The 13,600-nt window shown below is 45.5% G+C and overlaps 2 protein-coding genes and 1 non-coding gene across 3 annotated transcripts; 2 read left to right on the top strand and 1 right to left on the bottom strand.

The window, feature by feature from the left end:
* Positions 1-1,169: 1,169 nt before the first annotated feature.
* On the top strand, positions 1,170-5,583 carry LOC127318742 (uncharacterized). Its single transcript, XM_071823147.1, has 9 exons — positions 1,170-1,622; positions 1,706-1,844; positions 1,991-2,112; positions 2,845-3,048; positions 3,136-3,195; positions 4,147-4,285; positions 4,615-4,733; positions 4,867-5,091; positions 5,209-5,583. The coding sequence occupies exons 1-9, from the start codon at positions 1,197-1,199 to the stop codon at positions 5,401-5,403; spliced, it is 1,629 nt and encodes a 542-aa protein (XP_071679248.1). The 5' UTR covers positions 1,170-1,196; the 3' UTR covers positions 5,404-5,583.
* Positions 5,584-6,106: 523 nt separating this feature from the next.
* Positions 6,107-6,192, top strand: TRNAY-GUA (transfer RNA tyrosine (anticodon GUA)). Its single transcript is given in 2 exon segments — positions 6,107-6,143; positions 6,157-6,192. It is a non-coding gene; the product is annotated as a tRNA-Tyr (tRNA).
* A 4,325-nt stretch (positions 6,193-10,517) lies between these two features.
* Positions 10,518-11,664, bottom strand: LOC127318603 (uncharacterized). The gene is made up of 2 exons (XM_051349088.2): positions 11,068-11,664; positions 10,518-10,954 (listed from the first exon to the last, which is right to left on the bottom strand). The coding sequence occupies exons 1-2, from the start codon at positions 11,427-11,429 to the stop codon at positions 10,777-10,779; spliced, it is 540 nt and encodes a 179-aa protein (XP_051205048.1). The 5' UTR covers positions 11,430-11,664; the 3' UTR covers positions 10,518-10,776.
* Between the last annotated feature and the right edge of the window lie 1,936 nt (positions 11,665-13,600).

Genomic DNA, 13,600 nt, shown 5'->3' with positions numbered 1-13,600 from the left:
CCCCCCGAACAGGCCCCCGGCGAGCGTTTTTTCCATCCGGACGGCGTAATTCGGCCCAGTCGCGCCCCCGGTTCCTCGTTTTCGTCCGGATTTGGGCCTAAATCCATCCGGCGATCCCACGACATCCCCGGCCCCCCGGGGAGCGCTCGGGGACTCCGGACGAAACGAAAGCGCGCGTGGCCCCAACTTGTCGGCGACAATGGCCTCCGATCTACGGCAAAACCCTCGTCTTCCCGATCTACGGCAAAACCCTCGTCTTCCCGATCTACGGCAATACCCTCGTCGAACGAAAGCTTTGAACTCTCAAGTGGTGCAACATAGATAGATTATATATATATTTCGAATATAATTCGAATAAACATAAAAATTACATATAAAAACTTTAAAACTAAACTACTTCTTCTTCTTCTTAGAAGGCCCCGCCTCATCGTCGTCGCGGCGACGCTTCCGGCTCGCCACCTCCTCGTCGGAGGAAGTTGAGTCCTCGTCGTCGTCCTCATCAGCTTCTTCGTCCTCCTCCTCCTGCTCCTCCTCCTGCTCCTGCTCCTCCTCCTCTTCCTCGGCCTCTTCCTCGGCCTGCTCCTCGGCCTGCTCCACGGCCTCTTCGTCCTCCTCCTCGTCGTCCCACTCGTCCTCGCTGGCCGGCGGGGGGGAATCGTCGCTGCTGGACGATGCAGCTGGATCCCACCAATGGCGCCATCCAGGCGGCTTCCCCTCGCTGTCGGTGTCCGATGGCCAAGAGATATCGCTCATGGTTGACGGAGGATGGTGACGAGAGAACAGATGAATGGCGTCGCCCGTCGAAAACCGTATATGTAGGTCTCTCGACGACAGAGAGCGCCGGTTGCTCTTCCGCGGAGTTCGTGCTCCATTACGGCGGTTCTCGCATCGAGGCCACTTCGACCGTTCCCGACGAGTCGTTCCGGCTCTCCAGTCCACTTCGCGACGGTTCAATGCGTCGAGGAAACTCCGACGATTGCCCTTCCCGGTGACTGCGCCGTCGCTATGCACGCGGTGGGTGCGCGTCCATGGGCTCGCGGCTGGAAAAATGGGCCTCCCCAGGCCAAAAACTACATCCATCCAGCGCTAAATTTCGCCGGATTTGGGCGTGGGGAGCCCAAACGAGTGGGGATGCTCTAATACCGTCCCTGTGCCCTTGTTCCAAGTTCCAACAGCTCGCTGTTTATCCCAATCCAATGGCTCGTGCTCTGTCTCGCCTGCTCTTCCTATGGCGCCCTCCCGCACATCTCCTCCGCCGCCGCCCACTAAACCCTAGCACGAAACCCCTAAGCACGCGCGCGAAAGCTCTCGCCTCCGGTCACTCCCTCATCCTCCCCGGTGATGACCGCTCGCCTCCATCCTTTCCCTCTCGGCGCGCCGCCCACCTGCCGCCGCCGGACTACGGATGCGGCGGATCTTCGGGGACGATCGCCGCCATCGTGACCTCCCTCGGCGGAGGTCCCGCGGCCGTCGGAATTGTCCGGCTATCCGGCACTGACGCCGTTGCCGTCGTCGCTCGCGTATTCCGGCCGGCCAGGAAAGAGCCGGAGCTCTGGAAGCCTCGCAGCCACTTCGTGGAGTACGGTTTCGCGTTGGACGGAGATGGCAGCGTCATCGATGAGGTAATGCGACTTTGCTGCTCGCTGCCGCTCTGTGCAATACACTAAGTGTTGTGAGTTCCCATTTTGTTTTTTCGATTTTGAAGGTACTGGTGGTGCCTATGCTGGCTCCAAGATCCTACACCCGGGAGGATGTGGTGGAGCTCCAGTGCCATGGGAATGATCTGTGCTTGCGGCGTGTGCTGAGGGCCTGCTTGGAAGCTGGTGCCAGGCTCGCCGACCCTGGTTAGTTGCATACTCACTCGCTTCCTAGTGTTGTCGGCTACGGCCTGACAAGAATCTTTTTGTTCCAAGACTGGTGAAGCTACCTTGTGATTCAGGTGTCTATCTTGAACAAACTACTGGCTCAGTGCTTATTTTCGTTTTGTCAGGTGAATTCACTCTCCGTGCATTCCTAAATGGGAGATTGGACTTGGCTCAAGCAGAGAACGTCTCCAGGCTTATTTCAGCCAAGTCTGCAGCTGCAGCAGACTCTGCCTTGGCTGGCATCCAGGCATGTCACAGGATTATGCTGTGGATAACTTAATTTGTGTTAGCCTGTTAGGTAGGCCTTGAGAATGGATATGTGGTTGACCATGTCAGATAGGTTTTTTGTGCTTTATATTGTAAATACAGAAGCTAAAATGTATCCGATTAAGGAGAAATGTTTCCGATTCACCAAACCAATTATTATCTCTTTCTGAAGGAATAAATAAAAAGAATAAGCAAAAATGAAGAATGGGTTTAATTGATTAAATTAAAAAAGTTAATCAAATAACTTCGTTACCTAGTTATTACCTAAATAAGGATATTTATTAAAAAAAAGGTTGCATTTTTTTACTTTCTATTAATTTTGATATTTCTTTAAAACAAAGATGAAACAGCTCTCTGCAATAGCTTGTTTATGTAGGGTAGAAACCAGGGGCTGGCCAGGGGGTGCCCCTGTTACACGGCGCCCTCCAAAACATGGAAAAGACTATAGTAGTTAGGATATGCGAATGATTGGTAAAATATAGACCTAAAGACTTCTGTTCCGATTACTGGAATGTGGAGAAGAAATTTGCATCTATTCAAGACTTGCTTTCTTTTTTCTTGTGCATCCTATTGAAAAATTCCTGGCTCCGCCACTAGAAACCCTTTTGCATTCCGAAGTTTAACATTGCCTGCTCCAAGGAATCCCAATGTAAAGCCTCTTTGAATAATAAATAGGTTCTCCAATCTGAAGTATACTCATGCTCTACTGTAGGGAGGCTTCTCTACTCTAGTGAAGTCATTGAGATCAAGGTGCATTGAATTGCTCACTGAAATTGAGGCTCGTTTAGATTTTGAAGACGAGATGCCTCCATTGGACCCTATGGTGCTGCTGAACAAAATTAACAGCATGAGGCAAGAGGTTCAGGATGCTCTGGATACTGCAAATTATGATAAGCTCTTACAATCTGGTCTACAGGTACGCTATTCTTTGCATGATATTGAACAGTTAAAGACAACATAATGATTAATGAAGAATGAAAAATGCATTTTATAATTGGCGCAGATAGCAATAATTGGTCGCCCAAATGTTGGAAAGTCAAGCCTCCTGAATGCATGGAGTAAGGTATGCTCTTTGGATATTTATTTTAATCTTATGTTTTATGTGTTACCATGCTTGTTAATCTTCTTTGTTTTCTTGTTTCATGTGTAAGTTTCATGAAAATTGATGTTATTGTTATGGGCGCAAGGGTAATTTGGCATGGGTTCATTAAGTGGCGCACAAGGCAGCATAACCACAGCTCTCTTAAAAATAGATTAGTTAGGATTGTTTTCCGAAGAGATAAACTAATTATTATTAGGTAAGTATGTTCCTCTTTCAAATATATTTGGTTCTGAGCTACCTAGATTAATTAAGCAAGAAAACTGAAGTGATGCCTTCCACGATGTCTTCTCCTGCTAGAGTGAGTGCCCCTCTGTCTATCCACAAACCTAGATCCATAAAACTTTTATAATAACTTTCTGCTGTGAATGTAATTAAACCACCAGGTAGATGCTTAATGCAATATTTTTATTTGTATGGGGATTTTGTTCTTGATTCTGAACACAAAAATTTGCTTTTATTTTAGAATGGACTACACGAGAGATTGGCTGCTGCTCTTTTGGTCGTCAACCCTTCCATCCTCTCTTGAGCAGGGCCGTCGCCTCCCTTTCCACTTTCCCCCATGTGCGGCCTTAAATCCTTCCTATGCCGCCCTTAAATCCGACTCCCCTCCTGCTCTGCGACATTCACCAGGGCCCATAAAGCCTCCATGTAAATGATCATTACTCGTTGGACACCCCATGCGTCGTTGGTTTAGACCCCCCCCCCCTCGCTCCTTCCGTGTTCTGCTTCCTTTCTTCCCTTCTTCTCCACTGCACCTTGTTTCTGATGTGTGATGCCTTCTTCCTGCTTCGCTGGCAGGCGTCGCATGCTAAGTCTATACATGGAGCGTTCCCGTATAATTCCGATAGTTTGATTTATCTTGTGTTGCATCCATAATAAGTTGATATTGGAACTTAATTTTTTAGCTTGCAGAGTGAAAGAGCTATTGTTACTGAAATAGCTGGAACTACAAGGGATGTAGTAGAAGCAAATGTCACGATTCATGGCATCCCTGTTACCCTTCTAGACACTGCTGGTATAAGACAAACTGATGACATCGTGGAAAAAATTGGTGAGCTTTTATTATTATCAGTAATATATATTCCCTCCATCCCAAAATAAGTGAGTCAATTTTTTCTTGATACAGATGTATCTACACACTAAAATGCATCTAGATACATCCGTGTCTAGACAAAGTTGAGTCAATTATTTTGGGACGGAAGGTAATTAATTCAAATGACAAAGATAAGTGAATCTCAAAGTATGAAGTTACATTTGATCTAGGGGTGATGTAGCCCATCAGGGGCAGCAACATATTTCGCAAAATATATTATTGTATAGTGAATAATGGTAGTGGCATTGTTAGTCTTGATGCTTGTCTTCTATTCTGCCCTTAACCAGGTGTAGAACGATCAGAGGCTGCCGCACTGGGAGCTGATATGGTTATTATGACAATAAGTGCAGTTGATGGGTGGACTGAAGATGACACTAAACTTATTGAACATGTTATGCTTGATAAGGTACTGTCAGTTTCATTATCTCACCAATTCAGCCTGATGGCTGGTAATTTTGCATGCCTTGTTCAGTATTGATTGCCAGACATAAATAAATCAGATGCTAACTATTCTATTCCTTATCCTTTTTGATGATCAGAAATCCCCAGGTTCTGCCATTCCAATGGTTCTTGTTATCAACAAGGTAGACTGCTCACCATTTGTTGCAGGAGAACAGTTTGAGAAATTCAGTGGAATTTTCAGAAAACATGTACACACATGTGCAGTCACTGGTAAAGGCATCTCTGAGTTAGAGAAGGCTGTAATAGAGATTAGAGGTCTTGAGCCCATACCTTCCGGGGGACGACGGTGGACTGTAAACCAGGTAAATATTTCCATGTGCCATCAGTAGAAACCCTAGTAGTTCTGCTCTGTGAGAATTGCTGTTTCAATTGTTTCATGAAAGATTGTTGACTGTTTTCCAATTCCATTTGTTGTCCAGAGACAACTGGAACAGCTCATGAGGACTCAAGAAGCTTTCACAAGACTAGAGTCGTCGATCAGTGAGCAGTTGCCATTGGATTTTTGGACTATAGACTTGAGGGAAGCTGCATTGGCTCTGGCAACAATCAGTGGAGAGGACATATCTGAAGAAGTTCTGAGTAACATATTCAGCAAATTTTGCATTGGAAAATGATACGCCCTGTAGAACCATGCTGGTCCTTAGTAATTGGCTCCTTGGGTTATATTGAGCAGGGCAGTAACATAGAATGATCTGAACAAGTCCCCAGCAGCTGTGGCAGTCACAGAACAGAGCAATGAAATTGGAACTATTTTGTGGATGGGGTCAAATATTTTGAGCTTGAGACTTACTTAAGTTGTCACTGTTCTCCAAATTATCTGTGTTATGAACTATTCCAAATTTGTACGCCTAGTATGTGATGTGTTCAGGTCCTGTTTAACTTTATAATAGAAAGAACAATAAATCAGATGAATGTAAATACAATAACTCATTTTTTGGTGATACTGATGGCTGCATGCCGCAACTCCATGAACAGATGAAAAGAAAGGGTTTCTCTAATCACAGCTCATAATAAACGTTTGACACTCGAAGCATAAAAACACCTGGCAAATTTAGTACTTCCAAGATTATTTCTTAAACAAGCATGTATAACTGGCACATCAACTCCCTTTAAAAAAAACTGGCACATCAACTACCCAAATTGTGAATTGCACGTCAGTTGGTAGAGGAGTTTGCGTGACCATGGCCGCACTTTTACGACCCTACTTAGAGCGTGTGTCGTCAAAAATACTATTGCTTCGTCGATTTGACGTATATGCAGAAGTTGTGAAAACAACATGTACGAATAAGAAACCTAAGTTACCAAACAAAACAAAACCCGACCTTAGCTCAGTTGGTAGAGCGGAGGACTGTAGTCGTTGCAGATAAATCCTTAGGTCACTGGTTCGAATCCGGTAGGTCGGATATTGTTTTTCTATTTTTCCTTTGCGAACCTGAATACCCTCTATTCCATTCTATAGTGGCTATTGTTTTTTAGCACAGAAATTAGGGCAAGAGTATTTTTTACACAAGATCCCTAGAGCTGAACGATTTGAGATCAACGTAAAATTTGAAAAATCCATATCTTCCTAACTTTAACAATTTTGGGAGCTGAACGATTTGAAAGCTGAATGGGGAGGGGGTAATTGAAAAAAAGCTATGCTACAACCTTATATTCAAATGCCAAAAATCTATAGGCACTATAGAAAGGAACGGAGGGAATTACGCATTTCGAGAAAAAAATTAACTACAAAATTGATCAAAAAAATGTAAGATATATGCTACAAAAATTATATCATTGGATTCATATTCAAAAGAAGTTTCCATTGGTATAATTTTTGTAATATATATCTTATATTTTATTGACCAAATTGTTAGTTAAAGTTTTTTTCTCGAAAAGCGTAATTTCCCTATAATCCGGTTTGGAGGGAGTATATTTTTGTGTCATTATTAAATCAAAACGCATCAATGCAGCTAGTAACTTGGAATGATCGTTACTTAGCCGTAAAGACGTTTTTGTGCAGAATTATCCTTAAATACACACACTACTAAAACATAACAAATGGAGTAACAGATTTTGAAAAAACCAAGAAATTATCATCCATGAGTTTTAGCGTTTAGGCGATCACACAAGTTCAGGGCGTAGCAAATACATGATCCAGATCACTTGGAAGACGATGATGAGGTTCTTTAGGCTACTGCCTTCACCATGACGTGCGATCTAGGGAGCTTCATGAACTCCAACCTTGGGAGGTACATAGAAGGCGATCTATTGCGCTAAGAACCGGGAGTAAGCTACTAATTATGCAAGTTCAATATACATGTCTTGACATAATTGCTCACCAAGTCCTAGCTACTTTAAAATATACAACGAACATCGTCATTGTCATGCATGCATAACCACAAGCACTACACTTGGACAGGAAGGTCGTAAGCCATAGCTTCCAGTATGGTCCTCAGTCATCTAAACAAAACCGTTGCCATTAGCTCTGTTGTTGAAGAGGTGGCTGAGAGCCACCATCTTTGCCTCGGGATGGACATATTGGAGGCACCCATGACGGAGGAGTAGAGGCTAGAGTGCACATCGGGAGGGGAAGCATTGGTGATGGTCATCGCCACCGCTTTTGCGGCCTCGGTCATGTGGCTAACGCCCTCATCAACGAAGACCGACATCTTCCTCTTTCCTAGTAGCATGAGCAAAATATGCACTTCCAGGACGCGGAGAGGGAGGTGGATGGTAGTGGTTGTCAACGACTAAGGTATCATACTCCTCCGTGCCATGCTCGTCAGGGGAAGGTGTACCTAGAGGCTCACTGGATCCCATGGCATATTTGTTGGTGACTAGGCTAAAGGTGAAGATCTGTTGCATGTAGCCGACCGTAGTTGGTAATTGGCTTGTTCAGGAACTCAACGTCCTTTGGGTGAGCCTAATACAACGAGATATACAGTTGGTTAGTCGGGGCAGGGTAGAAGACATGGTTAGTTGTGAAAGTTTACGAACACAATCAGGTTAGTACCAAGACATGGCCTATGCAGTGCTCGTCCTCTAGGAGGATGCTATGAGTGTCCTCATCCCATCCGGTACTGCGGAGGTCTCTCAGCTTCGTGACATGGATCCACCTGGTTCTCCACTTACGCAGGTGGTTGTAGACCTGCTGTGAGGACACCTCCTATTGGAAGTAATCAAATATCTTCTTGGCAACATTATTCAGATGCGCCTCCTTGAACCCCTTGTTTGTCCTGTCGTCACTCTTGATGATCTCGCACATCTTGTTCACGACGAAGATGGAGAGGTAAGGTGGCCACTTCATAGTTGAATTCGCCAACTTTATCCCACTAGTATTATGGGATTTACCAGCCTTGATCGCCTTCACCCTGGCGATCATGAAAGCAACAACCATGTCTTGCTCGTCAACAAGTACATAACGCATGTCGTTTGTCGGGTAAATTTCTCCCTCCTGCGGGTACGTGAGTGCTAGCAGTGGGTTCTCTTGGATCTCCTGAACAAATGGCGACAAGTCTTGGGTATCCATGAGGGCATGTTCGAAGTCATCGCGGGTGTGCACCTAGCTAGGTAGGGGTCAGTTAGAATTGGAAGAACCTAAAAACACTAGATATGGGCAATATTATATGTAAATCTACCACACCGGCATGTACAATACCAAGGTTTTGACTAGATGTACCACAAAGAGGCTTACAAATATGACCTACAATAGCAAGATTTCGTGCAGATCTGCATAAACTAGACATACACAGTTGCAAGCTTGAATGAGAGCAAGGGCTAGCAAAATAGCTAAATCTTCATATACTGAGCAAGATTGAGTAAGCCACAAATATACCCACTACTCTACTCAGATTGGGCAAATGTTTGCTCCAGTTTTTTTAAAAAAAACATCACACCCTGCTTGGTTACGAACGTCGGATAATAAGTAGTTAGGAGGTCTTATAAGTTATCTGCTTCTGAGAGAAGGTTTGCAAAGTCTCAAATAGGACGGAGAAAATTTCACCCGAAATTTTTCAGATACTTCCACATCCAATGCCATTTTGTCTGTGTTAAATTGGCCAAGCGTACTGATTAGCCGGAGGCCATTGTTTTCTCCGTCTCGTGAAGACTTGAACTGAAGCGGCGCTTTGTTCGAGAGTTATTGCTACTAGTATAAACTGAACTGTAGTGAACGGCAATCTGAAGAGGGCAACGGGCAAGTGTACATAAATGAGAGTAAGGTGAATTCTCTTGTTTTCTTGTTTTCTTTCTTTTCTCTTTTCCATTTTGTTGGGAACTCATGAGAACGATCTTCTGGTTTGCAAGAATCTGGTCTGAACTCTCAAATAATAATGCCTACATCATGTTCAGGTTGACTAGTCTCCCTTCAATAATGCACTCTTTGCTCTCTAACGTCAAAAAGAAAATGCTCTACTTCAAATAGGCTCATTTTCCATTTTATTTTTATGAGATAGCGAGAATGAAAGAATGATTTTTTGAGATCCCAAGAGCGACGAATAGGAGAGGCTCCAAGTGTAGGGCGACAAGTGGGCGGTGAAGGATGCTCGTCAGTTGCACGCGATTTGGACGCGAGGGCATCTCTTCTGCAAGGACCACCGCCCACTAGTGACACCACCAGATAGTGACAAGGTGTGCTTTTCCTCGTAGTACGTATTGTGCTATCCCGGTGAGTCGCAAGCAAGCCTCACGAAGCAAATAACGCCCCACCCAGGGAAAATATGGTTGGTTCTTTTTGTTGCAAATGAGTGTGTTTTAATGATGTGGTTGTATTTGCCATCTATTTATTTTTTGGTCATGTTAGGATGTTGAGGCCGAAAGGGACCTAACAGATCTGAACGGCGTGCCTATACGTTTGACGCAAAATTTGGTAGGCGTATGAGGTGACTTCATCAATTTTAAGATCCGCTGGATCAATTTTATTGAACTATGTGCGTGTGTTAATAGAGGTGTGAGTGTTTTTATGTATTTGTGAGTGTCATCTATACTATGTTTTGCAAAAAGAAAAAAACTTATCAATGTTGTACCTCTTGTGTTCATCATATTCCTGCATATAATTCATCAGCCATATCCCATGTGCATGCTTTTTTGTTGATCGATGAACCCCACTTCCTTGTGTATAATTCATCAGCGCAGGCTTGCGTTTCCATTTCCCATAACATTTCACGATTATAATTCTGAAGCAACGTTTTCAAATCAATTGTAGCGACAGCTGTGCCCATGTGACTATGTGAGCAACCACCCATATAACTCTAGTATATATGCATTATTGCCAAGATTATTAGACACGTATAATGACTTGCATGCATCGATATCCACGGACGCGCACTTGCTATGTAGCATGACATATCGATTTTTCTTCGATTCCGATAGAGAAAGATTCTCCCAGTTGGTGCTAGTGGTGACACAATGCAACGCATGATTCCTGTGCGCCAAGAGAACATATATAATGGAGTGATCAGTAATAGTTATGTTAAAGCGACTGGGATTTTTTTTGTGTCCCACATCAAACCACCACTAGAAATGCAACTACAGAAATGTGTTCATTTGTGACAATATTTGCACGTATATAACAAATGCAGATATATGGGTACTAATTTTGAGACCTAAATATGTTCATTCGTGATCTATTCTAAAATGTGTACTATACTAAGTTTCAAAGTTTGTAGCTTACCCCGAAAAACCCAATTGAGGGCGTGGAATGAGTGGCCTAGAAGTTGGATTCAGATATGCCTCGGTTCAAACATGGTTCTCAAAAACTAGTACTCCCTAAATCCGTGACAAGTATTTAGGGCCCGATGATTTCATAAAGCATAAGGCCGGCGTAATCAAAATGCAGGGTTGAGCGAGTGCCCATGCCCTCAGATCACATATTCACATTACAACTGCTCATCCGGCAGATTATATATGGGCGTACAACTTACGCAACCCATCACCCGTTGGCATGCGCAGACAGGTTGACGAGATATACGACTGATTCCAGCTATAACAGCTAGCCCATCCTCGTCTCAGGCGGCGGCGAGCGTTCCTTCAGCGGAGGGCTTGTCTGAGCTGGCGCTCGCCAGCGCCACCGTGTCCGCCATGACCGGCGTCGGCTTCGAGGTGGCGAGCGCGCACTTGTCCTTCCACTCCTCGTGCGTTATGTGCTGCTCCCTGCACTCCAGGCTGCAGAACGCGGTGTCCCCCCTGCGCACGCGTGACAAGAAGAAACAGATCAGTCCTTCGTACGCGCAGGAAGCCATGGCGCGTGGGAATTTGAGAGAACAAATCGAAGGGGGAGGAAATCTCTGCGGGCGCACCTGTACATGAAGGTGTCACGGCCGGGTCCGAGGCGGCGGTTGCAGAGGCCGCAGGCGCGGAGGAACGCGGCGGTTTCGACGGCCGAGAAGTCGGCGGAGTTCCGCCGGTGGGCCACCAGCGCCGGCGCCGCGCGGGCACGGTACGCTGCCAGCCAGTCCGCCCTCTTAGCGGCCGCGCCGCCGACCCACCCGTAGGCTACCTCCTCCGCAGCCTCCTCGAGCACCTGCAGCTCCGACTCCTCGTCAGCCTCCTCGGCCACGTCCGCCAGCACGTCCGGCGGAGCGAACTCGGTCATGCTCGTGGTCCTCCTCATCGGGTGACGCGAAGGCACCGTGCTCCCCTGGCTCTTCGTTCCCATCATCGTCTCTTTCTCTGTATATACCCTGTATATGACTATATACTTGGGCTGTTAGGCACTTGGCAAGTTACGGTGGCCGGCCAAAGAAGAACTACGTATCTAGCTAGCTACCGCGATTTGGTGTATGAATATAGAGTTGGGAGGAAACGGGGCAGAGGAGAAGGAAGGTGTCGACATGGCCATGGTTGCGGAGAGGAGGAAAAGAGATCTGGTTGGTGCAGGGAGGGGAGAGGAGCGGAGGGAGATAAAAGGAGGGTGAGGCGGGAATCAAAGCAGTTGAAAGGGATCTCCCAGCGTATCGGAACCACGTCAGCTACCACTGATTACATGACGGTTTTCTAGAAACTGGTTATTCCCAGGGCCGACCCATAGGCGCACTTCTACAGTTTTCATTCAGGTACCATCGGAGCTCTGGTACCCTGCCCGGCCTAGGTACACTGTTGGGAGGTTTTGGCCTAGGGTTTTGTGGGTTTTGCCCTCTGTTCTACTGCATGAGCTCAGGGGTACTCGTTGGCTTTGTGATGGCGAAAGAGCGGCTGTTGTCCTCTGGGACGGATGATGTTGCTGCCATGATGAAAAAGCTGAGGCCTAAGGAGGAGGACATGGATAATGTGGTCTTTCAGGAGGAAGCGAGACAATCTAAGGGCATGAGCAATGGTGGCATACACAATTAGCTGCTCCATGTAAAAAAGTTGTAAGAAGCAACATGGTGAATTTTATCTCTCCAATGAAAATTACAACTTTAGTCAGAAAAAAGAGAGAAGAGACCCCACAAATATGACACTATGTATCTCTTTCTCTCTCCAAAAATCATGCTTTTAAGGTTTAAGATCCCACTTGTTAAAGAGGAGGCTGCCTCCTCATCCGAACCTACTTTGGACCACCCGAACCTAGCTAAAGGTGTGAAGCAACACCTCTAGGGCAGTGCATTGGGCATGCCCTAAGGAGGCGACTGTTGGTTGGCAGTTGTGAGGGTCCATATGGAGACATAATTCAGCCACTTTTTGTTCTTCAAAAACATGTGCTCCACCTAGAATCTAGCAAAACAGTGGAGGGTTTAGCAAGGATGCTAGAATTTGATCGTAGCTTTGGTGTGGCTAGTAGTGGCCGGCTTATGTATTTTTATTTTGAAGAATGATATTGATATTGAAATAAAGAATTTTTTCAAGGTGCCACATTGACTCGTGGGTTACTGAAGCTGGAAGAGATCAGTAGAAGCTAACATGTATCTATGGTGAGGCTACTCGACATCTGCGGTACAAAACCTGGGACACAATTGGTGGGGGGGGGGGGATCTTAAGGGATGAATTGAAGTATGCTGCCATGATTATGTACTGAGGATTTCAACGAAATCCTTTGGAACATGAACAGTTTTGACCGAACGAGAGAGATAGTGCCAGATAGAAGGGTCTCGAGAGGTTATTGATGTTTGCCATCTTGCTGATCTCATGTATTCATTTTGGACTAGACTTGGGAGAAGAAAGTATCAGGTGGCGAATATTGTAGGGTGCGCCTAGATCACTCCTTGGGCACTGCAAGTTGGTCCGAGATGTTTCCCTTTTCCAGCTATCAGGCATCTGAAAGCAGTTAAGTCTGATCATAGCCCCATACTTCTTATGATGAGTTACAAGATGATGCTCCTAGATATATTAGCAAAAGTCTGGTACCCACTAGGGCTTCGTGGTTTTTGCTCTCTGTTCTACTCGACGAGCTTGAGGGGACTCTTTGGCTTTGTAATGGTGAAAGAGTCGTCGGCGTTGTCCTCTAGGACGGATGATATTGTTGGGAATCGCCCACGGATCAATCACATTAAACTAGACGAACACACGCACAAAGAATTATCGCCAAAGGCACGTATCGTGCCTTGTCTTTTTCCTGCTTATTTCTCAACTCTTAACTCTGCGGTATAATCTCACGATTACAAAGACCAGGCATAGCCATGTATATATACACGGTCAGCCAACCGACCCAACGTCTGAAACCTTCACGACTACGACTAAACCGACTCAAGCTATTCCTAAACCTACATGGACACCTAATCCAACGTGAACTAAGACTCTATGTATACTACACGAGCTGGTACCAATCGTACTTGGCAAGTACTAGTACCAAACGGACTCTCTAAAAAAGACTAAGAATATTACAAGGAAATAACCGAATCTTCTTTTGATTAT

The sequence above is a fragment of the Lolium perenne genome, chromosome 7 (assembly GCF_019359855.2).
Source record: "Lolium perenne isolate Kyuss_39 chromosome 7, Kyuss_2.0, whole genome shotgun sequence".
Taxonomy (NCBI): Eukaryota; Viridiplantae; Streptophyta; class Magnoliopsida; order Poales; family Poaceae; genus Lolium; species Lolium perenne.
This window is presented reverse-complemented; position numbering and strand designations above follow the sequence as displayed.